At 40.8% G+C, this 27,796-nt stretch overlaps 1 protein-coding gene across 3 annotated transcripts in view; it reads right to left on the bottom strand.

Annotated features, from left to right (window-relative positions):
• hdac11 (histone deacetylase 11) overlaps window positions 1-27,796 on the bottom strand; it is a 100,070-nt gene that overhangs the window by 10,867 nt on the left and 61,407 nt on the right. For all 3 annotated transcript variants that reach the window (XM_059649855.1, XM_059649856.1, XM_048548243.2), the window contains one exon: window positions 21,790-21,886. In XM_059649855.1, coding sequence (XP_059505838.1) covers window positions 21,790-21,886 — 97 coding nt within the window. The remainder of the gene's footprint in view (window positions 1-21,789; window positions 21,887-27,796) is intronic.

The following is a 27,796-nucleotide window of genomic DNA, read 5'->3' as shown; positions in this document are numbered from 1 at the left end:
AGTGCTAACTTCTTCGAATTAAGCATCAGGAAAACTTAGGCTATTATCTTTGGTGGCCACCACAAATTCACTCCCTCACCACTAATTTTGTTTTACTCCCTGGCAAATATCTGAAACTTAGCCAGACGATTTACAACATCTGGTATCATGATGATCTTTCAACAACAGAACTGTACCATCATTGGCCATAGATAATGAAGTGTGGAACTGGATGAACACAGCAGGCCAAGCAAGTGTTCATCCAGCTCCACACTTTGTTACCACGCATTCTCCAGCATCTGCACTTCCCATTATCTCTGATACTATTTTAACACCACGCGCCCCCCCACATCTCCGCAATCACTGGCCATGACCATTTCCATGATTTATCATTGCTACTCTCTGCCATAGCCTCAACTCTTCTGACAAAGCCTTCAACCACATCTTTGAGTCCTGGCTTCCTACAGTCTACCTTCTGTAAACTTGAGTTCATCCAATACTCTGCTGCTAGCTCCTAACTCACCCACGAGCTTGCTGACCTACATCAGCTCCTGTTTAAACAATGCCTCAATTTTTAACTTTTTCTTCCTGGTTTTCAAATCCTTCCTTGGCCCTAACACCTCTATCTCTATAACATCTTGCAGCACAACAGCCCTGTGGGATGTCTTGTCCCCTTGAATATTAAGCATTGTTAATTTTAATTGCTTCACCATTGTTGGCTGTGGCTGCCAAAACCCTAAAACTCTGTAAAACCCTCCCTAAGCATGTCCACCTCTCTACCTCATTTTAAGATATTCTTGAAACTTATCTCTGTCACCAAGCAGTTAGTCATCCAACCTAATATCATCTTTTACAGGTTGATGCTATATTTTCTTCTATAATGCCTTTGGAACCACCTTGGGATATTTAGTTACATGAAAGATGCTATATACATACAAGCTATTATAGTTAACTAGAGATATTTCTGACATGGTGTATGATAAATTGTCAGGGTCTACAAACAACAGTCATTAGAAAATATCATACAATCTGGTGGAAAGACCATTAGGCCAAAATTAAAGCAATGGTGCAACAAGTATGCGTTCAGATGACTACAAAGCAGAGTCCAATTCTATTATTGCATGGCACCAATGAAGGAAACTTGAGGACTCATCACTGGGAGAAATTGAGCAGTGATTGAGTAGTGAGTAGCTGGGGATAAGGACACCTATTCACCTACCATTTCAATTAATGTTAATTAGTTAATGGGCAACATAAAGAGGCTTCACTGCAGATATTACCTTAGAATTTTGTGATTTGTTGTTTTACTCAGGCACCACTAGAGTTCAGCTGCTGATCTTTCAAATGTCTCTCTAACGCCTCCTCGTATATCATGCCTAGGCCCAATAATAGCCCAGACTTAGGAGTGTGGGCTCACTGGCACAGTGGGACTTGCTGTTGTCCCACTCGTGCCCACCACTCCCAGGGCCACTGCTACATCTACACAGCAGTGAGGAGTATAATTGTCCCCAGTCATCTAGACTGCCTCCCTAGAGGAAGCAGGCTGATGACCCAGCTCTAACAGTTACAATGCTATGATGAGATGGCGCCAGCACTGGACTGAGATGGACAAGGTCAGAAGTCACATGACACCAAGTTATAGTTCAACAGGTTTATTTGAAATCACAAGTTTTCATCTGACTAAGGAGCAATGCTCTGAAAGCTATTTCAAACAAACCTGTTGGACCATAACCTGGTGTCATGAGACTCTGACCTTGGGAACAATGCTTGCACACAAATGTAGTTTGATGCACCAAATGACAAACGGAGCTAAGTGTTCCCACAATCAAGGGATTAAATCTGAGCTCCACGGTTGCCACATCCAGTCACTAAATGGTAACAATAATTAAGTAATTAACAGGCCACTCAACAAATAGCTCCATCCGTAACGGTAGAGGAAACTAGCCCATCAGTATACAAAAACAAACCAAGGACGGTCACAAATGTTTCATCTTCAGGAAGAAGTGCCAAGTAGATGACTGATCTCAGCCTCAGTCAGAGGTCCCCTGCACGGCAAATGCTGGTCAATGATTAATTCAATTAAATCCACCAGACAACAGAACAACTGAGGGCACAGGATACTGCAGCAGTACTGGTAACTGCTGTCATGTTGCTATTACATGGGATCTGCATTCACCCAGACATTTGGCAAATTGTCCAGGTATGTCCTGTATAGAAAGATCTGGACAAATCCAATCCCATTGGTCTACTTTTGATCATCAGGAAAGTGAAGAAGGTGTCATCAATAGTGCTATCAAGTGGCACGTACTCAACAATAAGCTGTTCAGTGTTGCTCAGTTTGGTTTCTGTTATGGCCATTCAACTCGCAACTTCATTGCAACCTTGGTTCACGCATGATCAAAAACAGCTGATTTCTGGAAGTGAGGTGAGAGTCACTGCACTTGACATGAAGACAGGAGTTCATCAGAGTGTGCCATCAAAATGTCCTGGCAAAATTAAATTCTATGGGAATAATTGGAAACTTTGTTACCGGTTATAGCAAACCTGGTTGGCACAAAAGGAAAAGAGCTGCATTGTTGGAGGTTAGTCATCTCAGTTGAAGGACACTACTGCAGGTGTTCCTCAGAGCAGTTTCATAGGCCCAACCAAATTCAACTACTTCAAATGACATTTTCTCCATCATGAAATCTGAAGTGGAGATGGTCGCTAATCATTACACAACATTCAGCACCTCAGACACTAAAATTGTACCTGGGTAACATTCAGGCTTGGGCTAACAAGTGGCAGGCTATGACACGAGAACCAATCAGACCATCTCCAACCAGAAAGAATCTAACCATCTCCCCTCAACATTCAATGGCATTGCCACAGCTGAAACACTACTATCAAGTGCCATGAAGCAGAAATGGAACAAGACCAGCCATATAAATTTTGTGACTACAACAGCAGATTAGCGGCTGGGCATGCTGTGGTAAATAATTCACCTCCTGACTTCTGAAAGCTTGAACACTATCAAGACACAAATCAGGAGGTTAATGGAAGACTCTCCTCTTATCTGGATGTGTGCAGCTCTAACAACACTCCAGCTGCTGGTTATTATCAAGGATAAAGCTGCTGCTTGATTGATAGTGAATGGAGTTCCAATGAACAGTGGCAGCAGGACGTCTCTTGTGGCACAATGGATAATGTCCTTACCTCTGAGCCAGGAGGCCAGAGATGTGAAAAACATAGCTGGGCAGTTTGATTAGAAAATATCTGTAGTGGCGGCAGCACGAAACATCTACAAGATGAAGTGCAGTACAACAACTCGCCAAGGTTGAGAAGTTTTTGGCGTATAGGATCATGAGAAGTTGTTGGCAGATAGGATCAGGGTAAACCCTAAGGCTTTCTATAGGTATTTAAGGAATAAAAGAATGACAAAAGTAAGATTAGGGCAATCAAGGATAGTAGTGGTAAGTTGTGTGTGGAGTCGGAGGAGATAGGGGAAGCACTAAATGAATATTTTTCAACAGTATTCACTCTAGAAAATGACAACATTATCGAGGAGAATACTGAGATACAGGCTACTAGACTAGGTGGGATTGAGGTTCACAAGGAAGAGGTATTAGAAATCCAACAGAGGGTGAAGATAGATAAGTCCCCTGGGCTGGATGGATTTATCCTAGGATCCTCTAGGAAGCCAGGGAGGAGATTGCGAAGCCTTTGGCATTGATCTTTAACTCGTCACTGTCTACAGGAATAGTGCCAGACCACTGGAGGATAGCAAATGTGGTTTCCCCTGTTCAACAAGGGGAGTAGAGACAACCCTGGTAATTATAGACCAGTGAGCCTTACCTCAGTTGTTGGTAAAGTGTTGGAAAAGGTTATAAGGGATAGGATTTATTATCATCCAGAAAAGAATAAATTGATTAGGGATAGTCAGCACAGTTTTGTGAAGGGAAAGTCGTGCCTCACAAACCTTATTGAGTTCTTTCAGAAGGTGACCAAACAGGTAGATGAGAGTAAACCGGTTGATGTGGTGTATATGGATTTCAGCAACGCGTTCAATAAGGTTCCCCATGGTAGGCTATTGTATAAAATGCGGTGGAATGGAATTGTGGGAGATATAGCAAATGGATCGGAAATTGGCTTGCTGAAAGAAGACAGAGGGTAGTAGTTGATGGGAAATGTTCATCCTGGAGACCAGTTACTAGTGGTGTACCACAAGGTTCGGTGTTGGGTCCACTGCTGTTTGTCATTTTTATAAATGACCTGGATGAGGGCGTGGAAGGATGGGTTGGTAAATGTGCAGATGACACTAAGGTCAGTAGAGTTGTGGATAGTGACGAAGGATGCTGTAGGTTGCAGAGAGACACAGATAAGCTGCAGAGCTGGGCTGAGAGGTGGCAAATGGAGTTTAATGCAGACAAGTGTGAGGTGATGCACTTTGGTAGGAGTAACCGGAAGGCAAAGTACTGGGCTAATGGTAAGATTCTTAGTAGTGTAGATGAGCAGAGAGATCTCGGTGTCCATGTACACAGATCCTTGAAAGTTGCCACCCAGGTTGACAGGGCTGTTAAGAAGGCAGGGATAGAGGGATCGAGTTCCGGAACCAAGAGGTTATGCTGCAGCTGTACAAAAAGCTGTACAAAACTCTGGTGCGGCCGCACTCGGAGTATTGTGTACAGTTCTGGTCACCGCATTATAAGAAGGATGTGGAAGCTTTAGAAAGGGTGCAGAGCAGATTTACTAGGATGTTGCCTGGTATTTAGGGAAGGTCTTATGAGGAAAGGCTGAGGGACTTGAGGCTGTTTTCATTAGAGAGAAGAAGGTTGAGAGGTGACTTAATTGAAACATATAAAATAATCAGAGGGTTAGATAGGGTGGATAGGGAGAGCCTTTTTCCTAGGATGGTGACGGTGAGCATGAGGGGGCATAGCTTTAAATTGAGGGGTGAAAGATATAGGACAGATGTCAGAGGTGGTTTCTTTACTCAGTAGTAAGGGAGTGGAACGCTTTGCCTGCAACGGTAGTAGATTCGCCAACTTTAGGTACATTTAAGTCGTCATTGGATGAGCATATGGACGTACATGGAATAGTGTAGGTTAGATGGGCTTCAGATCAAGCACAACATCGAAGGCCGAAGGGCCTGTACTGTGCTGTAATGTTCTATGGTTACATAGCACCCAAATTTGCAACCTCTACCACATTGAAGGGCAATAGCAGCAGGTGCATGGCAACACCATCAACAGGAAATGCCTCTCCAAACCAGATGCCATCACGACTTTGAGCTCTTTCATTGTCTTTCGTTCAAAAATCTTGGCCCTCCTTTCTTAACAGCTGTGTAAATACACCTACAAAATGTCACTTGGAGAAAAGCTAGAGTCCATTATTAATGGAGAAATAGCAGAACAGTCTGAAATGCTTACCACAATCAAACAGAATCAACATGGAGTTGGGCATAACGTATCAGCATTTAGATTGAATAACATACAGAAGACAGGGTCAGATTAAAGGGTACTTTTCTGGTTGGTAAGATGTAACTACTGGTGTGCTACAAGGGTTAGTTCTAGATCTTCAATCATTTACTACCCACATTAATTACTTTGAAAAATGGAGAGAGTGTAAACATGACAGAGTTTAATGTTGCTAAGTGTTAGGTCATATACTTTGGTAACGAAAATCAAAAGGCAAATTATTAGCTAAATGGAGAGAAACTCCACAAAAGTGCAATACAGAGGAATCTGGATGTTCTTGTGCATGACACAGAAAATTAGCATACAAGTTCCTCAAGCAATTAAGGAGGCAAATGGAATTTTGGCCTTTAATACTACCTGGTTAGAGATTAAAAACTGGGAATTCTTGTTCCAACTATACAGGATGTTGGTGGTGTCACATTTGGGGTACTGCATAAATGTTTTGCTTCCTATATTAAAAGGAAGGTCATACTGGCATTGGAGGCAGTTTAGAAAAGATTCACTTGGCTGAATTCTGAGATGAAAGAGATAATGGGAACTGCAGATGCTGGAGAATCCAAGATAACAAAGTGTGGAGCTGGATGAACTCAGCAGGCCAAGCAACATCTGAGGAGCACAAAAGCTGACATTTCAGGCCTAGACTCTTCATTAGAAAAGGGGGAGGGTGAAGAGGGTTCTGAAATAAATGTGGGTGGCGAGGGGCGAGGTAGATCGAAGATGGAGAGAGAAGATAGGCGGGAGAGGAGACAGACAAGTTAAAGAGGCGGGGATGGAACCTGTAGAGGTGAATGTAGGTTGGGGAGGTAGGGAGGGGTCAGCTCAGTCCAAGGAGGATGGACAGGTCAAGGGGGCGGGATGAGGTTAGTAGGTAGGAAATGGAGGTGCGGCTTGAGGTGGGAGGAGGGGATAGGTGAGAGGAAGAACAGGTTAGGGAGGCAGGGACGAGCTGGGTTGGTTTTGGGATGCAGTAGGGGGAAGGGGTGATTTTGAAGCTTGTGAAATCCACATTGATACCATTGGACTGCAGAGTTTCCAAGCGGAATATGAGTTGCTGTTCCTGCAATCTTTGTGTGGCATCATTGTGGCACTGCAGGAGGCCCAGGATGGATATGTCATCTGTGGAATGGGAGTTGCCCCTAAGATGCTGCTTCGCCTGTTCATCTAGCTCCACACTTTGTCATCGGAGATGAAAGAGTTGTCTTATCAAGAACGGAAACAGGTTTGGCCTTTATTCATTGAATTTAGAAGAATGGGGGGTAATGTTACTAGAAATTAGGAAATTCTGAGGGGGCTAGACATGGTAGATGTTGACAAACATGTTTTTCACTCGAGGCTAATTCTCAAACTAGGGGCCATAGCTGCAAAATAACAGGACACTAATTTAAAACTGAGATGCAAATGAATTTCTTCACAGAGGGCAGTGAATGTAAATCTCTATTCCAGATGTTTGTGGAGGCTGGACCTCATTGTACATAAATGAGGCAGATAGATTTCAGAAATATCATTGAGTTGACAATCAGAATCATGATGCAACATTATGCATGCAAATAACAGTAACAAGCAGAAGTTGCATCCCAAAACATTGCTGCATTTTCAGTCTGGCCTTTGTTGACCCTTTTCAGCTGAAATCAATTATCACCGAGGCATGTAGATTATAGTTACATGCTTAAGACAAAATGTTCATTAATTCTCTTTTGATGAGTGCAATAATCTTAATTTTGGTATTATGTCCCTCATTCTGAAAGTTACCTGGCGTCATGCATTTAAAACAATTTCCAACCTTTCTCCCAATAGTTGACCACACGTCACTTCCACTACTTCTGTAGTGTTTAAAGGATTGATATGAAGGTTACAGAAGTTTAAATTTCCTTGAGTGCAGAATCCAAAGAACTTACTATGAGATAGAATGTTTTAAACTTTCAGCCTCTTTCCTGTATGTAAAACTGGCATTGTGGATCAACGGCCAGAAACCAACTGATTTTCATTTTCATCAAAATAGTGTTCAACTAATGCAGACTAAGTTCCTGTTACCGAGTGAAGAGATCAGATTGCACTTTATAAATGTATAGCCTTTGTACTGTTTTTAGTTGACTTGAAAATCAATAATAATAGCTTTATACAAAAGCGCGGGAAAGGGCAAAATTCAGCCGATAAAGTAAAATAAAAACTCTTAGCCCTCCTGTTATTCATGTTAAGTTTCCATTATAGTGATCATAGTTGAAGATATAGAAACTTGAAGCCTGAAATTTTTTTTTGCATTTTAAGAAAATGCCAGAGACTCACAATCAGAATTCCCACACCGAAACCAGCCTGTCAATTTCACCTGATAGGAGGCGGCACAGATTGTCAATAACACTTTCTTGGTTCTTGGAGGTAGCTGTCTGAGTAAATCAGCAGCTGCCTCCACTCATGATTTTGGCAAGGTAGGTGTTTGACATCTGAAGTATACAGATTAGATTTGGCAGAATCACATCTGAACCTTATGGCTTTGTTTCAGTAGTCAGGGTTCACCTTGGAGTAATAAGTACCCCCTTTAACATGGTTCCAAAACACCTCTGGAAAATGCCAGCCTCCCCTTGGGAAAGGTAAAATATCCTTTAACAATGCCACAAAGGTAACCATGAATTTGTGTGCAAACTGCATAAACTCATTCAGATTTGTCAAAGAATTGTTAAAACTGTCTAAAAAAAAACAAGATGCCGACAAACCATCAAAGCTATAAAAAGACAGAACTGTAATGAATAGAAAAGATTTGGAGGGATATGGGCCAGGGCAGACAGGTGGGACTAGTTTAGTTTGTGAGCACAGTTGGCATGGACTGGGTGACTGGCCAAACCAAAGTGTCTGTTTCCATGTTGTACAAGTCTAATTGTTAAAACTCATTGGAACTGTTAAATCTATCAAGAGATTTAAATCTATTGGCCTTGAAATTTTTTTAAAATATGCGTGGAGATTTTTTAATATAAAGTGCTGTTATTTTGATTTGCTTGTTGACATACATCCATCATCGCTTGCACTGCATGACTGATTTTACAACCTACCATTATTACATCAGTGTCCCTTTTAAATTATAGCTTGATTGACGACTTCAGTAAGAGTGTAGATAGAATATTTGTTTCAAGTGAATTAGTAGACTCATAAGGAAAGGAATTAAGGACTTAAGTTAAATTTTGTTTTTATAAGAGATTAGTTGAAAACTTTCAATGTCTGCATTATTTTTATGATTCAAAGACAGCTTTCTTTAAAATTGTGAGATGTTCAGTGACAGATAAGGTTACGTCAGCACGGCTCATCCAGTCTGTCTTTAGTGGCACAAGGTGATTTGACAAGGAAGGGGCTAAAGATAAGGGTGGTGAGTAGTTGGTTTGAGATGGAATTAAATTGGCACGGGGTTATAAAGGATTATTATAATGAGTAGAAAGCTATTGGTGATGGGTGGGGAGCAAAGGGTATTGGAGGGCTCATGGGAGGTAGGAGAGCCCAAATTGGCATCACTAACCCCAAAGAAAAAAAAAACTTTTGTCACTACACAACAAGAATCCAACTCCCAGACCACTCTTTCCCAACAGATTCATGGAACCAGGAAACATCCGAAATCTGTGAAAATTCAGGCCACACACAGTTATTTTACCAGATATTTCACCATTTTTAAATCAGAGTTTGATTTAACAAAGTTTAAAATAAAAAAAACACAAATGATATCTGGTAATTTGGATTTATGAAATCTCAAGGCGATAGAACATGACATTGAGATCCTAAGCTGAAAGAAACCAACGAAAATTTAAGAACAAGTTCAGGAAGAGTGAGCAAATCCATTTTCTAATAAGTCACCCAGAACATGAAAAGTGAACAGCTTTCCCACTTCCACAGATATTGTTGAAATGAGGACTATGCTGTGGTGGCTCATGTAGAATGTATGCTGTGCGACATCTTAGCAAAATGATAATTAATTGTGAATGAAACAATGCTGGAACTGGGAGCTCCTCATCTTTGCAGTGTATACAGTCACTGAGCAGAAGATCATATGAAAGGACAATGACATAAAGCTGGAGATCCAATGAAGAAAGCTCATCTCAACTCATCATTTACAATTCTGAAAAACAGAACAAAAAGAACTTCTGTCGTGATTGTAGCAAAGTCAGCCGCATGGACCTCACAGAATGAGTCCCCTGATTGGAGCTGTTATTCTGGTCCAATCAGGGAGCCCTGACTGACAGACATAAACAGGAGTGTCAGAAGTTCTGTTCACTCTAATAACAAACTCTTGTGGAAACTCCATCAGTGTCAAGGACTTTCTACAGTAAATGAAGGGTAATTTGGATACTGGCCTCTGTGGAGTTATTCTAACTTGCCCTTGATCCAAATGCTTCAATTCTATCAGTACATTTTCATATGCAACAAATTGAACTCATTGAAAAGTACCACATAGTATGGACATCACTGGAACTAAATTAAAGTTGCAATTAGACATCAATGGCTACAAATTTCAAACTGAATAAATTAGTAAATCAAGTGTATGATTTCCCCAGTGTCCAACTGCAAATTTATTACAGAAGACTCAATCATCCACAATTGACCCAGATTAGTATTAAGCTCTAAATGAATACTAAATTAATATTGGACTTATTCCAAACACCCAAAACATAACCAAAGTTGGAATGAATGGCCTTGGTAACGTATCATCAACACAATTAACAACACAGAAATAGATGCACATTATTTAATATAAACATTCAAAATCAAAATAGTGTTTGATATAGTAAATACGGAGAAATGGTTTCCAGTGACAAAAGCAGGGATAGGCAGATGACACAGACTTAAAGCAACAATCACAAGAATCAGAGACAAAGAATTTTGGATTGGATACAACATTTAAAAAGGCAATCTATACAATGTTTTATCATCATACAGACAGCATACCTTTAAACTGACACATTCATGATCACATTACTGTATTACAACATGCGACCTAATGTTATAAAGAATGACATACTGATGGAAGCATAGTACTCTTTGTAACTGAATAGCATAATGTCAGCCCTGAAATAGATGTGCCTGTGAATTTCATATCTGCATGCATTACTGGGTTGTCATGAACAACAGTCGGATTCTTCAACTGCCTGTTACCCACATCTTGTTTCTTATGGATATTACAAGCATTGCCGTTCAGATGAAAAAATATCCTGCTGGGCGCAAAACCCACAAACAGGGTTGTCTTTTTAAAAGAAAAGACTCCAAGATCTCCGAAACAGGTCTTGAAAACTACTTGAAGAGAAAATTGATCAGCAGCTCCAAACCTTGAATACTTTAGAGAATCAACAGGATCAGCTTCTGAGAATACAGACATCCATACAGATCTGTAAATAGGCTACTACTGATCAATCAAAAGACGCATCTTGTGATTACAGTCTGCTCATGTGGTAAATTTCCCATAAGAATCCTTTTATTTAAAGTTTTAATGAGGCTGAAGTTACAAGTACAATCAAAACAAAAGGCCATACAATCCTGTCTCTCAGAGTTCTCCATTAAAAGAGCACTAGCAGCCTATTACATCAATTTAAGTCAATTTTTTTTTAAGAAAAACAAGCGTTAAATGCTCCTAAAAGTTCCAACACATTCTTGGAGGAAAATACTACTTGATTTTAAAACATCTTATAAAAAGTGTTTTGCTACACTAGCAAGGCTTACTCCTTTTTAGACATTGGCTAGTTTTGCCATTTTTTTTCAAATCAGGGTCAAGACAGCTTGCATGTCATAGTCTCTCCTAATTTGGTGTGAATGTCATCTAAAGCAGAAACCTGTTACTCCAAGTCTGCAATTTCTAAACTACAAACTACAGCTTTTAAAACAAAAAACTCGTAAAATGCGACCAAGATCAGTAACACAGAGGCAACAACAAAAAGGAAAGAAGCAGAAAAAAAATTAGGAGAGAGAAGCAATGCCAGTAAAAGAAATAAGCAAATATGGCACTACACTCTTCTTTAAAATAAAAGCAGGCGATGAGAAATGGAAGGTGAACACAATTATGAATTAGTTATCCAGTGACACCTTCACTGAACTACAAATGTTGAAACAACATTTGCAATTATATTTTACAGAGCACGCAATAAATCATCCCAAGAAGAGACCTCTGGAGAACTCGCTTGCCATCAGCACTGAGGGTTTTTGCAGAGTTAATACATCTGTTCTCTCAGCAAACAACCTGAAAGATCCAGGAAATAACTTGGAATATTTCAAAGACCAGCTCAAGGCTGGACGTAACGTCAGGATTCATGAATCCCACTGCAGGACATTCGGACAGAAACCCCAAAAGTCCATCAAGTAATTTGCCGCAAGACACCTCTGTAAAAAGGTATGAGTGTAATATTAACAAAGCATAAGAGAGGCTCAATGAATTAATTAGCACTTCTACACAAATTAGAACCTACATTAAAATCTGAGGGAGTAAAAAGGGTCATACAATTAAATCATTACTCATTATGCAAAGTATGAAGCTATAATAGCAGACCAACAATTACAATTTTAGGTACAACGAATACTATTGTTACAGTCATTGTTAGCAGTCTCACAGTGTCTACACGGGTTTCCTCTGGGTGCTTTGGTTTCCTTCCACAGTCCAAAGATGTGCAGGCTAGGTAGATTGGCCATGCTAAATTACCCATTGTGTTTCAGGGATGTGTAGATTAGGTGGGTTATAGAGGGATGGGTCTGGGGTCAGAGTGGACTTGTTAGGCCAAAGGGCCTGTTTCCACACTGTAGGGATTCTATGGATCTGCAAAGCATGTGACAACGAGGACACTGCAGGAAGTTTTGTTCCATAGACCAAACTGGACACCAGATCAAAAGGCAGGTCATCCACAAGATGGCACAACACCACAACTCTGCTAAGGACAAAAATAAACTGTTAAGATGACACATAAACAAATGCAACAACCAAGCTCAGTTAACCAAGCAAAAGGCAAATTTCAGAAAATGAACAAAAAACTTCCATCACACACCATGTTGATGGTACCAGGACATCAGAATATTTTAAACCATTAGTATCCTCTGTCCCACAATCACTGGTTTGCATTAAAAGCTAAAACTGACATGGGAACTAATACAAATATATTACCATTACACATCCTGAAAGGCAAGCATCTAAAACAAATGGTGGTCCATGGGACAACATACGTCTCACAGCATATAACAGATCACTAATACTGTGTGCAAACACAATCACACTGCAGAGTCAACACACAAATCACATCTTCTAAAATCTGAAATATTCTACCTGTTTGGTTACCATTGGTCCAGATGTCACATCATTACAAGTGTGCACAATTTTTTTTATAGCCACAGCTCACCAGATTCAAGCTACACCGACTGTAGTGGGACAGACTACATGCGATGCAATTATAACAGTCAAGTGAAACTGAAGAAGTCCTCAAGGTTAATCTGTTACATGTTAACCAAAAAAACTGCCAAATATAAACAACTATAAAGAGTTGCAAAAGACTATTATCCAAGGATGGCCTGATAATATTAAAGACATACCCGAGTAAATTTGTTCATTTTGGCCATACAGAGAAAACTTTATCACAACAAGACACTTTTAAAGACAAAGTCATCATACCAAAAAGCATTATGTCAAGATATCACGTCCGTTACACAGTGTTGGATATTAAGCCCTCAGGACAGCTAACGCATGAATCTGCATGCTGGCCAGGACTGAATCAGGATATTCAATGACCCATGAACACAGTTTTCAGGCCAAATGTATCAATGCTAACACTGATGGATACATACATCTGCTCCTTGGAAAAAGGCACCCACAGACCTATTCACAGCACATAGGTAAGTTAAATCCTTGTGACAGATCATTTCTCTAAAGTTCCCACTGTGTGATTGCTTGGCAACACAACCAGCACATCCATTATCGACACAATGAACACTGCTTTCAGTTTATTTGGTGAGACAGCAAACTACACTGTACTGATGAACCATGTCAATACATCTGCTAAGTGGACAATGACCCATATCTGAGATACTAAGAACTGCCGATGCTGGAGTCAGAGACAGCACACTGTGGAGCTGGAGTAACACAGCAGGCCAGGCAACATCAGTGGAGTGGACAAGTTGACGCTTCGGGTTGGGACCTTTCTTCAGAAATGGGGGAGGGGGAAGGAAGCTCAAAAATAAGTAGAGAGAGGAGGGGTGGGGCTTGGGAAGATAGGTGGGATGGTGATAGGTGAGTGCAGGTAGGCAGTGGTGGGGATTGGTCAGTGAGGTGGGAGGAGCAGAGGGTGGGGAGAGATGATGGACAGGTTTTGTCAGGTCTTACCCACCTTCCTGCAAGAATGCAAACCCCTACTTCCAATTCCTTTGCCTCTCTTGCTTCTGCTCCCAAGATAGGGCGTTCCACTCCTGAACATCCCAGATGTCCTCTTATTTCAAGGACCGCAACATCCTCCCCCACCCCCTTCAGTGGTCAAAAATGCTCTTGACCACATCTCTTGCACTTCCTGCACTGCTGCTCTCATATCCCCTCCCGCGAAACAAAAAAAAGACTGAATCCTCCACGTCCTCACATATCACCTCACTAACCTCCATATTCATCGCATCATTCTCCGCCATCTGCAATCCGACCCCACAACCAAAGATATATTTCCTTCCCCACCCCTATCTGCCTTTTGTAGGGGCTGCCCTCTGACTCCCTCATTTGCTCCACACTCCCCACCAGCCCCAGCACCGTTTTCCTGCAACCACAGGAAGTGCTACGCCTGCCCCTACACCTCCCCTCTCACCTCCATCCAAGGCACCAAACAAACCTTCCACATCAGGCAGAGGTTCATCTGCCAATGTGGTCTATTGCATCTGCTCCTCCCAATGTGGCCTCCTCTACATCGTTGAGACCAAGCGGAGGCTTAGAGACAGTTTTGTAGAGCACTGCGCTCTGTTCACAACAAACAACAACACCATCCAATAGCAAAACAATTCAACTCCCCCTTCCACTCCCTGGGTGACATGTCCATCCTGGCCCTCCTCCAATGTCACAACGATACCACCCAGAAACCGGAGGAGCAGCACGTCATGTTTCGCCTTGGGCACCTACAACTCAATGATCTAAATGTGGACTTTACCAGTTTCAAAATCTCCCCATCCCTAGCGTCACTGCATGATCAACCCTTCCTCTCATCCCCACCTCCTTGACTTGACATAACTTGTCCATCTTCTCTCCCAGCTATCAGCTCCTCCCACCTTACTGACTAATCCCCACCACTGCCTACCTGGCCCTCGCCACCTACCTTCCCCAGCCTCATCTCTCCTCTCTATTTATTTCAAAGCTCCCTTCCCCTTCCCCCATTTCTGAAGAAGGGTCCCGACCTGAAACAACAACTTTCCTACTCCTCTGATGCTGCCTGGCCTGCTGTGTTCCTCCAGCTCCACAATGACCCATATCAAATTGTCACCCCACTATCCATGTTCAACTGGTTAGCAGAACTAAACATATGTACCATCAAATCAATGATCATTAAGTGGTTTATAGAATATACAACTAGCCCAGATCACACTCAGCCACTACTGATCATAGCACTACATTGTGATGGAATAGAAACCAGCTCAGACCAAGCAAGCCTTACAGAGAGCGAGAGAGAGAGCGAGAGAGAGAGAGAGAGAGAGAGAGACAGCACAGTTGAAATGATTGTATGGTTAACTTGAGTGACAGCCACCAGCTGCAAGACAAAGTTGTCAACAGTTGGAACTGAAGATGGTGTTCCAGATGGATTTACAATCGCCAGATCATGATGAGTTGTCAGACTCCCATAAAGGGAACTTTAAAATGGTAGGTTTGGAAACTCTGTTTTAACTGTTTGCATAATTATCAAATTGATGATTTATGTCTTTGTGCAAGTACATATAGCTGTTTGGATAGTTATTTTTATCTTTCAGAAAAAAAGGGCAACGTGGTGTTATGTCTTGCCATCAATAAATTTTCTGAAACATGCTCATGAAATCATAAGTGCCATATAGCATATTGCCTCATGGTATGAAGGTTGCATCATGTATCTTCACTCAGATTACTTAAAGCATGACATACCAATGGAATCATATTGTTTTTTGTAACTAAATAATGTAAGCACAGACACTGATGTGCCAGTGAATGCAATATTTATACATATTATTGAGCTGTAATGAGTGTCTCTTGGTTTCTTCAATACATGATATCCACACCTAGATTCTTATATTACAAGGAACAACCTAAACAATTTGGTGGAGTCAAAACCTACATCAGTGGCATTCTGCTCAAATCTATGAATATGAATATCCTTTATTGTCACTTGTATCCAGTACAGAAATACAGGAGTACAGTGAAAAATTTTTATAATGAGATTCCCTAGCTGCTGTCGGCCTGCCCCATCACTCTGGGATTCGGCCTGCCCAACGCTCATTCTGCTGCCCTCTTAACTGCCCCTTTTGTAGATTACAAAATGCTTGGAGTAGAATTCTACTACCTACTGATCCAAGTAAATGTTTTCTTTTATTCTTCATGGGCAACTATTCTTGATAGTCAATACCATCACAGAGCTAGAAATTCACAGGTGATCCAATTTGATCTTCCTATATAATGTCAGTAGGGTGCTTTTGAAATTATATCAATTCAAGTTTCCGTAGTGTGGTTCTGTATATAATTAAACATTAACAACGGCCTCCCTATCGGATCTGGTGTTAACAAAAAAAGCGTCAATACTATCCATTCTGTGTGACCTAGGGTAGTCTGACTCCATGACTGTGTGTCTCTTCAACAGCAGCAATGGAATATGAACATTGCTTGAAAGTTATCACATATTTGAAAGTAAAATACTTGGACTTGGAAGTACAATCTAGGAGGTATAATTCCTCAGCAGTAAACAGGGTCATGAAGGAGGAATCGAGCACTGGTGCTCCTCCTGTTTCTAGATCATGTGAGTCAAACAGTTTTATGTAAGCTTACCAAGTGTCTTTTGGCCTTTGTACTCGAAACCACTTTGTTTGTGAAGCCAGTTGAAAGTTCAGATTTCAGTTTGATACGCTTTGTCAGATGATTACACAAAATCTCATCCATCATACTATGCAACATTATACGATGTCTTCAACAGCAAATTCCAAAAAAAATGAACTTCACAGGAACTGCAAAAACTACCTATATACAAATGAGAATTTGTCTAACTCACAGAGACATACTCTATTGGAACATGACTCCGAGTTTCACTTTCAAATTAAAACTTTCCAGTAGATCAGCACCAACCAAATTTATCTGCAATATGATATTCCTAATATTTTTTACATGAAAATCTTATACTTTCCATTGAGTAATAAAAAAATTCTCATTTTAAATTGACAATCTACATAAATGATCTGCAAGCAGGGAAAATTGCAACAGCAAAATTTGTGGATGATACCAAAATAGGTGACAAAGCAGGCTGTGATGAGGAGATAGAGTTTACGGATGGATATTGACAGGCTGGGAGAATGGGCCAGGATCTGGTAGATGAAGTTTAATGTCGATAAGTGCAGGAAAAAAAGGCAAATTATTATTTAAATAGTAAACAGATTCAAAGTATGTCAGTGCAGAGGGATCTGAGCATCTTTCTGCATGAGTTTCAGAAAGTGGGTCAGCAGATGCAGCATGTAATAAGAAAGGCAAATGGAATCCTGGCATTTACTGCAAAAAGGCTGACTTATAATTATGACTTGTTACAATTATAAGGTGTTGGCGAGACCAGACCTGATATTGGGTTCAGTTTTGGTCTCCTTATTTGAGGAAGGATATGGTGGCGCTGGAGGCAGTTCAGAGGCGGTTCATCAAGTTGATTCCGGGGGAAAGGGGCTGTTGTACAAGGACCTGTTGAATAGCTTGGCCTTGTGTTCATTGTGAAGAAACCTTGCGAGTGTAGGAGGGTTGGAAAGCAATGTATTAAAGTCAGAATGCATCATGCCTGGTATTGGCGTAATGGATGCTCAGAATCCTGTGAAGAACTACGCTGTGCTTATAGCTTTTGTGGAACCAAATTGCTTTTCTTCTTGGTCCCCACAATTTAAACTTGAGGAGCGAGGAGAAGCATGTCTCAATTGCCCTGCGGGGCTTTTCTTCTGGGAACTTTCCTTCAGAGCACTCCCACAGTCAGTAGCCTCTGCTCACCCACTCTGTCAAATAATTAATTGCCTCCCAAATGCAGGGCAGGAAGCGTCTGCCTCTGTCCTGGGACAGGGGCAGCAGGGCATCAGACTCAGTTGCCTACCTCCACCACTGTTGTGATACTGTAAGACACAATGATAGGAAAAAAAACTTTAAATTTATAAGCACACAAAAAGGTGGCATGGGTGTACATGTCAATTAGATTAGATTAGAATCCCTACAGTGTGGAAACAGGCCCTTCAGCCCAACAAGTCCACGCCACCCCTTGAAGCATCCCACCCAGACCCATCCCCCTATAACCCACACACCCAGAACACTAGGGGCAATTTAGCATGGCCAATCCACCTAGCCTACACACCCTTGGACTGTGGGAGGAAACCGGAGGACCCGGAGGAAACCCACGCAGACACAGGGAGAACGTGCAACTCCGCACAGACAACTGCCTGAGGCTGGAATCGAACCCGCGTCCCTGGTGCTGTGAGGCAGTAGTGCTAACCACTAAGCCACCATGCCACGCCATGTGAGATTCACTTTGTAATATGAAAACATTACAAAGTACATAGCTTTCATTTTATTCATACGTGCATCATTGTCCTTAGTAAGAACTTAACTATCTTGGCCTGCCTAATGGTTGGTACTCAAAGAAGGCTGCAGGGAAATATTAGTCACCTACACTGTAACGGTATTGTCTATGGTATTATTTGTGTTAATTTTAAAAATAATTAATGTTCATGTCCAAGTTGGTGTGTCCATCTGTGGGATACAGAGGAATGTGCAATGTTTCCACTGTCAAGAATATTATCTGAGATTATGTTGCACCAGGACAAATGAAATGTCTTGGATGAAATAAAAGGACCTGCAATGATGGAGCAGGTTCTGGGATCTCAGCATGACATATGCTCACTGCCACTGTGATTGGGATAAGAGTCCTTCATAGTCAGTGCTTGTGACAAGGTCCATTGGCCTTGCCATTCCAGGTGGAAGATGACATCGAAACTGTGACCCAGCGGAGGAAAGCAACAGGTACTGGTAGATATTGAGCCAGCAAACATGTTCGGGTGACGTTTCAATGGCCATTAAGATCTCAAAATCTTGTCTACACGAGATTATCTCTGCTTTTTTAAATCCATTTACAGCATGACAGCATCGCTGGCTAGGTCAGTATTTATTACCCATCCCTAATTGCCCAAAGGGCAGTAAAGCATAAACTACATTCATGTGGGTGTGGAGTCAAATGTAGGCCAGAGCAGGCACAGACAACAGTTTCCTTCCCTAAAGGACATTAGTTAACCAGAGGTGATTTCAGTGACAATCAACAATGGAGTCATGAATGTTATTTGACTATTAATTCCAGATTGTATTTATTGAATTTAAATTGAACCATCTGCCATGGCAGCAAGTGAACCCAGGTCTACAGAACATTAAATGGATCTCTAGAATAACAGTCTAGCAATTATTCTACTGGACCATTGTCTCTTGGATATCTTTGACATGTCTCTCCAAGGCCTTAGCATCCAATAGAGACTCATGTACGTTAATGTCCCTTTTCTCAAACTCATAACATACTACCTCCAATGAAGAAGAATGCAATTTCTTCTTATCATCTGAAGCAAGCGTTCACCATATAATATGGTCATATTGTGCAGTGCACAAGTCACGATAATTAGCCATGATACATGTGCAGTGCATTCTACAGAGCCTCTCCAGGCTTAAGGCAGTGTAAGTTTATTTTGATCATGCCAGTTGTCTGTTTGATGATAACTCTGGTACAAATGAGGCTGCATTGTCATTCTCTAAAAGGGTGGTGCACTGGGGACAGTAGGTCCAGAGGAATAACTCTCATCACCAAGGATATAGCCATCAATCTGAGCTGAGGCCTCAAAAAGCTCAGGAAGTTGCAAGTTCCACAGGATATGAGAAGGAGTGCTCCCTGGGAAATGAATACAGTGTAGACTTGTATGATTTGCCAATCTTTGGTTGCAGTGGATGTTTAGTGAATTAAGTCCTTTCTGGTTCACAAATGCTAGTGGCTGATCTGAGGGAGCCAACTAGCACCATAAATACGATTAATTCCTTTTGCACACCAATGAGCAATGCTTCAAAATCTGACAGCCTGGCTTCTTCATCTGCAGTGAAGATGACGCAAAGCAGCAATTATCATTTCTTTGATACTGCTGAATGAAGTACCTCACCAGCTACCTGTACAGCCCTGGAAGTAGGCCATGACAAAAACTGAGCATCACAATCAGAGGGCAACTGATGTGTGGTTTCTGCTAAACCCATGAGGCTGCAAGTTTTGCTGTAGGATCTGGCACGTGTCAGCGACAGTTTTCCATAGGACATCCTGTGACGTTGCCTCTCTGGTATCTTGAAGAAGTCTGTCAGTGCCCTGAAAATGTACTGATGGGCCCATGACGTACCGCTGATGCTTACCTTGCACAAGGATCTCCTGATCAGCCTGTCCCTCTGGTGCCTCACCACCTTTGTTACATATGCTCCTACTGCCTGCTAAGCTGCAAAAATATCATGCGTGCATGTGAGATAGCTCACCAAGTGAATTGTGAGGAAAAGGGAATCAGTGATACAGTTGGAGAACCTGAGTGTCCATGGGTTTCATCCTGAGAGCTGTTGAGCTACAAGGTTTTCCACTTTTTCCACCCTATACTGGACTTGTCCCAGTTGGATTTGCACTCCTGGCAGCTATTACTAAGTTCATAGACTTGGCCGATATTGCTGTATAAATGACCTCAAATGGCAACCAGTGACCCTGCACACTCCCCTTGTCACCTTAGTTGTTCTCATCAACATCATGCCTCCCAACATCACAATGTGCCTTGTCTTGCCTCTGCTTTAAACTTATCCCATCACCCTGGGCCCCAAACAGTCTGTCCGGAAGCACCATCTCTTCCTTGACCTTATCTCCATTTCTGTCAAAGTTTGCTGCATGGATTCTAGACCATACTTTTACCCAGCAGGACCTCATTTCAAGTCTGGGAAATTGTGCCCTTTAATAAGAACTTTAGGGATATGGCAGAGTTGAGGGAGGGGTTGTGGCTGGGATCTCCAGACTCTGAATTTCCCGAATCTGAATTTCCCATCCACATTCAGGCTGACCCCACTGGAAGCCTTTCATACTTAAATAAAATAATTAACAGTCAACTGAGCTTGTTAAAAGCTCAATATTACTCTAGCCTCACCCATAATACATTGCATGGAAAGCCAGGGAATGGGAGTGGGAAGGTTGTATCAGAGACAGTAGGAATTGCAGATGCTGGAGAATCCAAGATAACAAGGTGGGTGAACACAGCAGGCCAAGCAACATCATAGGAGCAGGAAGGCTGCCATTTTGGGTGCTGCCTGGCCTGCTGTGTTCATCCAGCTCCACACCTTGTTATCTCTTGTAATGGGAGTGGGAAACCCACTTTACGTTCTAAAGTTTTAAAAAGTGAGGGAGGAAAAGGAGGACCGTCATGTGACTACCACACAAATGATTGATGTTCAGTCTGAACTCGCCTTCTTAATCTCAGCTCCCTATTAACTCACCCTGTTGCCATGTTGCCTGCTTCAAGAAGCATCAGATTCAGATCAGAGAGTACAAGACCACGTGAAGTCTCAAACTACAACATATGACATATACTTTGACTTCAGAGTGAAACCAATCCACCAACCGGTAAGAAAAGATTGCTGTGAAACAATAAACTCTTGGTTCAATATTCAGTTCAGAATAGGACAAGGCTCAGTGTAGAAATTTGCTCTCAGTACATGGCATATGACCCAATTTGTCCTAAATATTTACTTTAGGAGTAACCCAAGTAATAAATAGCCTAAATCCTAAACAAACAGGCAGGGTCCATGGTTGCACTGAGAGCTTATAGTAACAGCTGATAGACGTTTTAAGCACTGAGCATGTTTTACAGAATTAGGGATTGAAAGGAGATAACTTTGACATTTTTCATGTGTCTACTCAGTGTGTAGTTTCTCCAGAATCTAAGCAGGTATGTGAAATATGCAAATGAATTATTGTTTCAAATTCCATGCCATAGCAATCACTCAAATGTCACACATGCCAGATCAATTTCAAAAAGGTGCATTCAATTTATTTTTATATCTTGTTACAGCGGTAAAAGTTCATTGCATGTAAACTGTATGCAATGCTAATTACACTGGAAATTTAACAGCAGTAATTTGACTTACGCTTTGCAAATCCATCGCCTGGGTAGATGTATCTATTAAAAACATCCATAATATAGACTCTGTTGTCGTCCATAAAATCTCGCTCATGTCCATTCCCCTAAGAGTGAAAAGATTGATGAGTATTTTAAAAAAGAAGATTGTTGTTTTCAGAACTCATAAAAACATTGCTGAATAAGTTTTTTTGGCTAGCTTAATGGAGAAGTACATGCAAGATGTAGAGTACAGTGATTGAATTCTGATTTGTTGAAGCATTTAGATTCAGTCATTGTTTTTAGCCTACTGTTTTATAATTACATTTAATTGGGGTAAGTATTGTGTTTTTACATTACTGCCTGGATAGCCTAATGTTATGACTGTCAATACAGCCATTACTTGGCTGCGCTGTGTTTTATGGATAAACATAAACAGGCAACACCAAATTGCATTTGCAAATACAGTATACTTAATATAACCAATAAACTACAAGAGCCCTAAAACTGTAGCAAAATTGATACTTTAGTCCAAATTTAACCATGAACCATTGCTAAACTGCATGTGTGGTTTGGCAGGCAGTAACAGTGGCGGTCAAGGCAATAAAAGGACCAATTCCCTTGACTTCAACTGTATTACCCAAAATGGAAGTAGCAGTTGAACAGGAGCAGAATACTGGCTGGTAGGGCATCATCAGTTGGTATGGAAAGAATATAGGGAGGCGGCTCTGGGGGAGACATTACAATTATGAAGGTGGATACTGGGTTTAGATAAGTCCTATATCTTCCACAAGACCATAGGTTGTGAATAGGACATTCAGCCCCTCAATCCTGGCCCAGCATTTTCCAAGATCGTGGCTAATCTTCCCCAGACATTAACTCCTCTTTCATTTCAGCACATCACAGTTCTCAACTCTGATATTTCAAATGTCTGCCTACCTCCTCTTTTAAACTTGCAGTCATTTAGCTTCAACAACTTTCTGGGGTAGAGAACACGCAGACCCTCTGAGTTGTAGTCTCTCCCCATTTAGATAACATTTGCCCTTTGATTCTTCTGATCAAAGCATGACCTCACACTTTTCTACATTAAGTTCCATCTACCATGTTTTTGCCCACTCAACCCATGAATATCCACTTGCAGATTTCCTGTGTTCTCATCCCAACATGCCCTCCCGTCCATTTTTTTGTATCAGCAAATTGGGATACATTACACTTTATCCACTCCTCCAAAAAATTGATCCTTGTGGCACTCCACTAGTTACTTGGTCACACCAGAAGCAAGAACATCAAACCTACTGGAGAAAAGCACTGACACAGGCTTCCCCCAAAGCTTTGTGCTAGATGTTAACACTTGTATCATGAGTCACACCTTCCATTCCCTTTAGTGACCATGGACCAAATTTGGCGCAATTAATCTGAGACGTGACTGTCGACTCAAGCAGTGTCCAAATAATTCCCCACCCTCAAAACAATCTGCCTCAATCTGTCAGTGTCCAAAGCTTGGAAACAAGCTCATCAGCTATGCTGAAATTCAGTAAACAGCCAATAATTGCTGCAGATGTGAAGTGTTTCAGTATCCAACAATGCCCATATACTATTGGTGCAACCCATCACTTTCTCAACAATTTGTATTCTACTTAATTAATTAATACTCTTCAGCTTATTTAAATCAATTGGCCAATCAAAAAAGACAGAGAAGAAATACCTACCAATCCCATCTATTTTCCAGTGAGGTTATTTTGGCTCTGACTAGTAGGAACATGTTGAACAGGCTCTCTGCTTCCGGCCATATCTCCCACAACCACGACCCTTTCCACATAGGTTCACTGTCAGTCTATATCACAGTGATATTGACCTGCTGCACACTCCTCCATGAAGGAAAGATAGTGGCAGCAAACTACCCAACCACAAGCTGGTAATAATTGGCATCACAGCACATCCAACAGAACAGCTAGCAATTGGTGTCATTGATTCCTATCACAATGTAACATTGAGCATTCCAGTAGACCCAAGAGCAACACTGGACATTCGCAACTTTAAAGATTTCCCGTTATTCAGAACAACCATACATATAGTTGGCAGCCACAGAAGCTGAACTGTCAAACAAGTTAAAGATAGGCTCATGGATAGATCAACAAGGGAAAAACTGGACTTAAACGGTAGGACTGTATTTACTGTCAAGGCCATGAGTAGGTGGTGCAGGCATCACATATGTGGAAACTCATTGAAGTCCAGGGACATTATAGTCTGGCAGAACTGACTTTTCTTTGTTGGTTTTGTTAAAGCATCCATGCAAGCAGTGCCCCTGAAATTAGTGAGAAAACCGTTGTCTCAGAGACATATTTAGAAAGAGCGATCAACGCTTCAACACCACTTCACTCTTTGCCTCATTCTTGAGCAAAGTGGCAAGCCATGCAGTTCTGAATGCAGTCAAGCAGTGAGGTGGTTTAGCAGTGATCAGAATTAAGGACATAAAGAGGCAATTTACCAGTCTAAAACAGTTTTCTCACCGTTTTCTTCTGTTAAACTAAGAAGGTTATGCAATCGATCCACAATTTAAGCCATAGTTCAGGTGGAAAGAACTTTGTAAGACCATAGACACTAGACATTGTGTGGAAAAGTTATGGAAAAGGAGAGACACTGTTTACTAGACTGTGAAAGCTGTAAAAATTATCCATTTTGCCACAAACAAGTGTAAGATCTTTGTATGCAGGACATGGTAAGCTTTTATTTTGGCCACCGAAGGCAGGAAATCTGCATTTTAGCTGCAAAAATCCTGGGAAACACCCAGTAAGCAGTGCTGAGAAAGAGCTTTGTTTTATTACAGAAGTCAAAGCCATAAGACAAGGAATATAAAACAGCGCTGAAATAATGAAGAAAAGAAGTGGCCTGGGAAAGAGATTAAAGCAGCACTGAAATACTACAGAATTAAAAAAGCATTACAGTAAGAATAATACACAACCACATTAGGAAGAAATAGTAACAGAAATAAAATTTCCTTGCAGATTTAATTCCAGAGAAGGGCCAAACAGGACTGACTTCTTGGAGAAAAAAGTTTTTAAAAGACGGAATTACCTAAATACTGAAACACAGGCCAAACAAGCAAAAATGCTAAAAAGCCAAAGAACCGCGGATGTTGGAAATCAAAACAAAAACAGGTGCCGCTGGCAGCATCTGTGGAAATAAAGCAGAGTCAACATTTCAGGTGCAGTGATTCTTCTTCAGTTTGTAGAGGAGTTCTAACGGCCTGCAAAAGGTTAGTGGGAAGTTTTGACAATAGAGCTTTGAAATCAGAATTCATAAAATCGACAGAACTGTTGTTGGAATTGATGAGTCTTGTTAGGTTCATCACAGGCCAAATAAGATTTGACTTTGGAGGAAACTACTGACATGCTGGAAGCAGAAAAGTATGAAGCATCATAGATAAATCTGGGGAGTAGCAAGACAAAGTTAACACAGGAGGCCAACAAAATCCATAAAAAAAAGGTACAAAAAACCTAAAAGGTATACTTGACAAGCCAAATAGGCCAGATACCAGATACAAAGAGTCAGTGTCAGCTCTTTGGATTGAGGAAACCTCACAAGCACAAGTAGTACCCATTTATGCTTTTTTAAAAAATGCTATATATGTAAAAATATAGGCAATTTTCAGGCCCAGGACACAGTTACAGAGCAGAATATGGCTACTCAGATGTTAACAAGGTAGACCTATCAGCGTTAGAAGATATATTCAATGCATTGCGAGGGAAAACTAGTGACCTTACATCAATCAGAATTTGACAGATGTGTCCATTAACCTGAACAGATTCTATTAATTTTATGCTTGATACAAGAACAAGTTGCCACTGTCTTATCACACTGTTTACGATAGGCGAGGAAATAGTAGTTACAGCTTGCAGAGATATAACTACACCATCCAGGTAGAACAGCTCTAAAGACTGCAGTGACACCACAAGCACCATGAAGGATGCAAGACAATACAGAGTGTATATGTAACACATAACGGAGAAACATACAGTATTGGGCAGAAATGTGTATTTTGCCCACAACATTATTCAAAAGGTTGAAGAAGTTGACCAGCAAAGGAATTTAGGGGCTCCTAAATTGTTCACATGATCAGGGAAAAACAGAAGAGATGTAGAGTGAACATCAAGGAAGAAAGGAGAGGGAATCCACAGATGACATTTAAAAATGTTAGGAGACTGCGAATCAATAGAGGTCAAAGACTGGTACAATAAGTGAGTCAAACCTGGCGTAAGAAATGATACAGCTCAAAAACAGAACAAACTGTCTTTTACAGCACATGGAGCATGCCAGCCTGGCCAGGGCAATTTTGAAATAGACAAGTCTGCAGGTTAGAAAAGAATGGATGACTGTTTCAGCAGGAATCTGTTCAAGCATTCTCCACCTCAAGCGGTTGTGGATGTTCAGCTGTTGAACTTGTTCAAGATAAGAATGACAGATTCTTGCAAACTTAAGAAATTAAGGAATACAAGATAAGACAGGGAAGTGGATTTGAGGTGGAAGATCAGCCATGTTCTTACAGAATGCACAACAGGCTGAAGGAACATTAAGCCAACTGCTGCTCTTATTTCTTATGGTCGATTGAGCAGAGAAGAAAGTAGATAAGGCAGTGAGAATAATGCATCCTTTGTGATCAAGAGGATGTGGAGTCAGAAATTAATTAGTTTCCCTTGTCCTCTAATGCCTAGAAAGTCTATCTCCCTAATCCATTTAATGGCATGGTGTGCATTTTATTTCTACACTATTACATAATAAAACTTTATTACTCCCACTATGGTAAACTGCTTACTTAAATTCTGTCCTCGTTGTGTTTACCACAGTATAAATTGCAGTGTAAAGGTATTTTGCAATACTCATTAATCACATCCCACTGGTAGGATATAGATGCCACAACAAAATCACACAACATCTGACAAAGCCAAGACCACAAGGGCACCTCAAGATTTACCTGCATTTCATCCCCTTCCCTACTGCAGTAGTTGACAAATTAAACCCCCGTGTATTAATTTAAACTGCCTGGATTTGATTCTCTTTTGCAAACCCTTTGAGATGGGATCATTTTTTTGCTATCCCCTCCCATGAATTCTGAGGCATAAATATTGAAGATTGATCCATTTATTAGCAAGAACATTTCAATAATTCTTCCAATTTCAAATTTTTATTCACAAACACAGCAAGAATTGTTTTAAACAAAAAAAAATCCTCAGCAATGCATAAATCTGGTGTTCTAGTAACATCAGCACAGATATCACCTAAATAAATAAAAGCATTCCTTTTTCCTTTATCTTATTTTTTAAGAATATGCTTTGCTCCATGAAGTATACATGCAAGTTTGTTCTCAATATGCCTTTCACAATGACAGCAATAAAATACATGGAGACATTCAGACACCTTCAGACTTAAATGTGACTTCAAGTTAAGACAAAGAAAACAATGTCACAGACTCAATTTGATTTTAATTCTTTTATACATTTGAAATTTAATTTTATAAAGTAGCATATCCAATAAATTTCCCTTTCACCAGTCATCTTTTAATGCTGTTCAACCTTAAGAAACATTCAGCAAAACATCCACAGGATGCAACTTCAGGCAATATATAGTAATTTAGGAAAAATATAACCACATGATGGAGCTATAACATAGCAAGCTGTTATTTGTACATCGCTTGAGTTAACATGCTGCGCTGCATTTCATATTGTGGGAGTCTAATCTCTACATACATGCACACAACAATAGGTATATCACAGAGTATAAACTGGCAGTACCATGTGGCTAAACTAATCCACTTTGAGCATCAAGATATTTGAGGTATTATATACATACACACACACACACACACACACACACACACGTGACCGTAGTACATCGGTAAATGTTTTCATAGATAAGCAGTATAATTTACCCAAATTCAATGCTAACGTAAAGCAAAATAAATCTTGGGTCAGTTTCATCCCAGGACAATGTTAGAGAAGTTAGAAATACGTTAGATTAGCTCGTGAAGAATCATAGAATAG

The sequence above is a fragment of the Stegostoma tigrinum genome, chromosome 11 (assembly GCF_030684315.1).
Source record: "Stegostoma tigrinum isolate sSteTig4 chromosome 11, sSteTig4.hap1, whole genome shotgun sequence".
Classification (NCBI taxonomy): Eukaryota; Metazoa; Chordata; class Chondrichthyes; order Orectolobiformes; family Stegostomatidae; genus Stegostoma; species Stegostoma tigrinum.
Note: the sequence above shows the minus strand (reverse complement) of the source record. Positions and strands in the feature narration are given on the sequence as shown.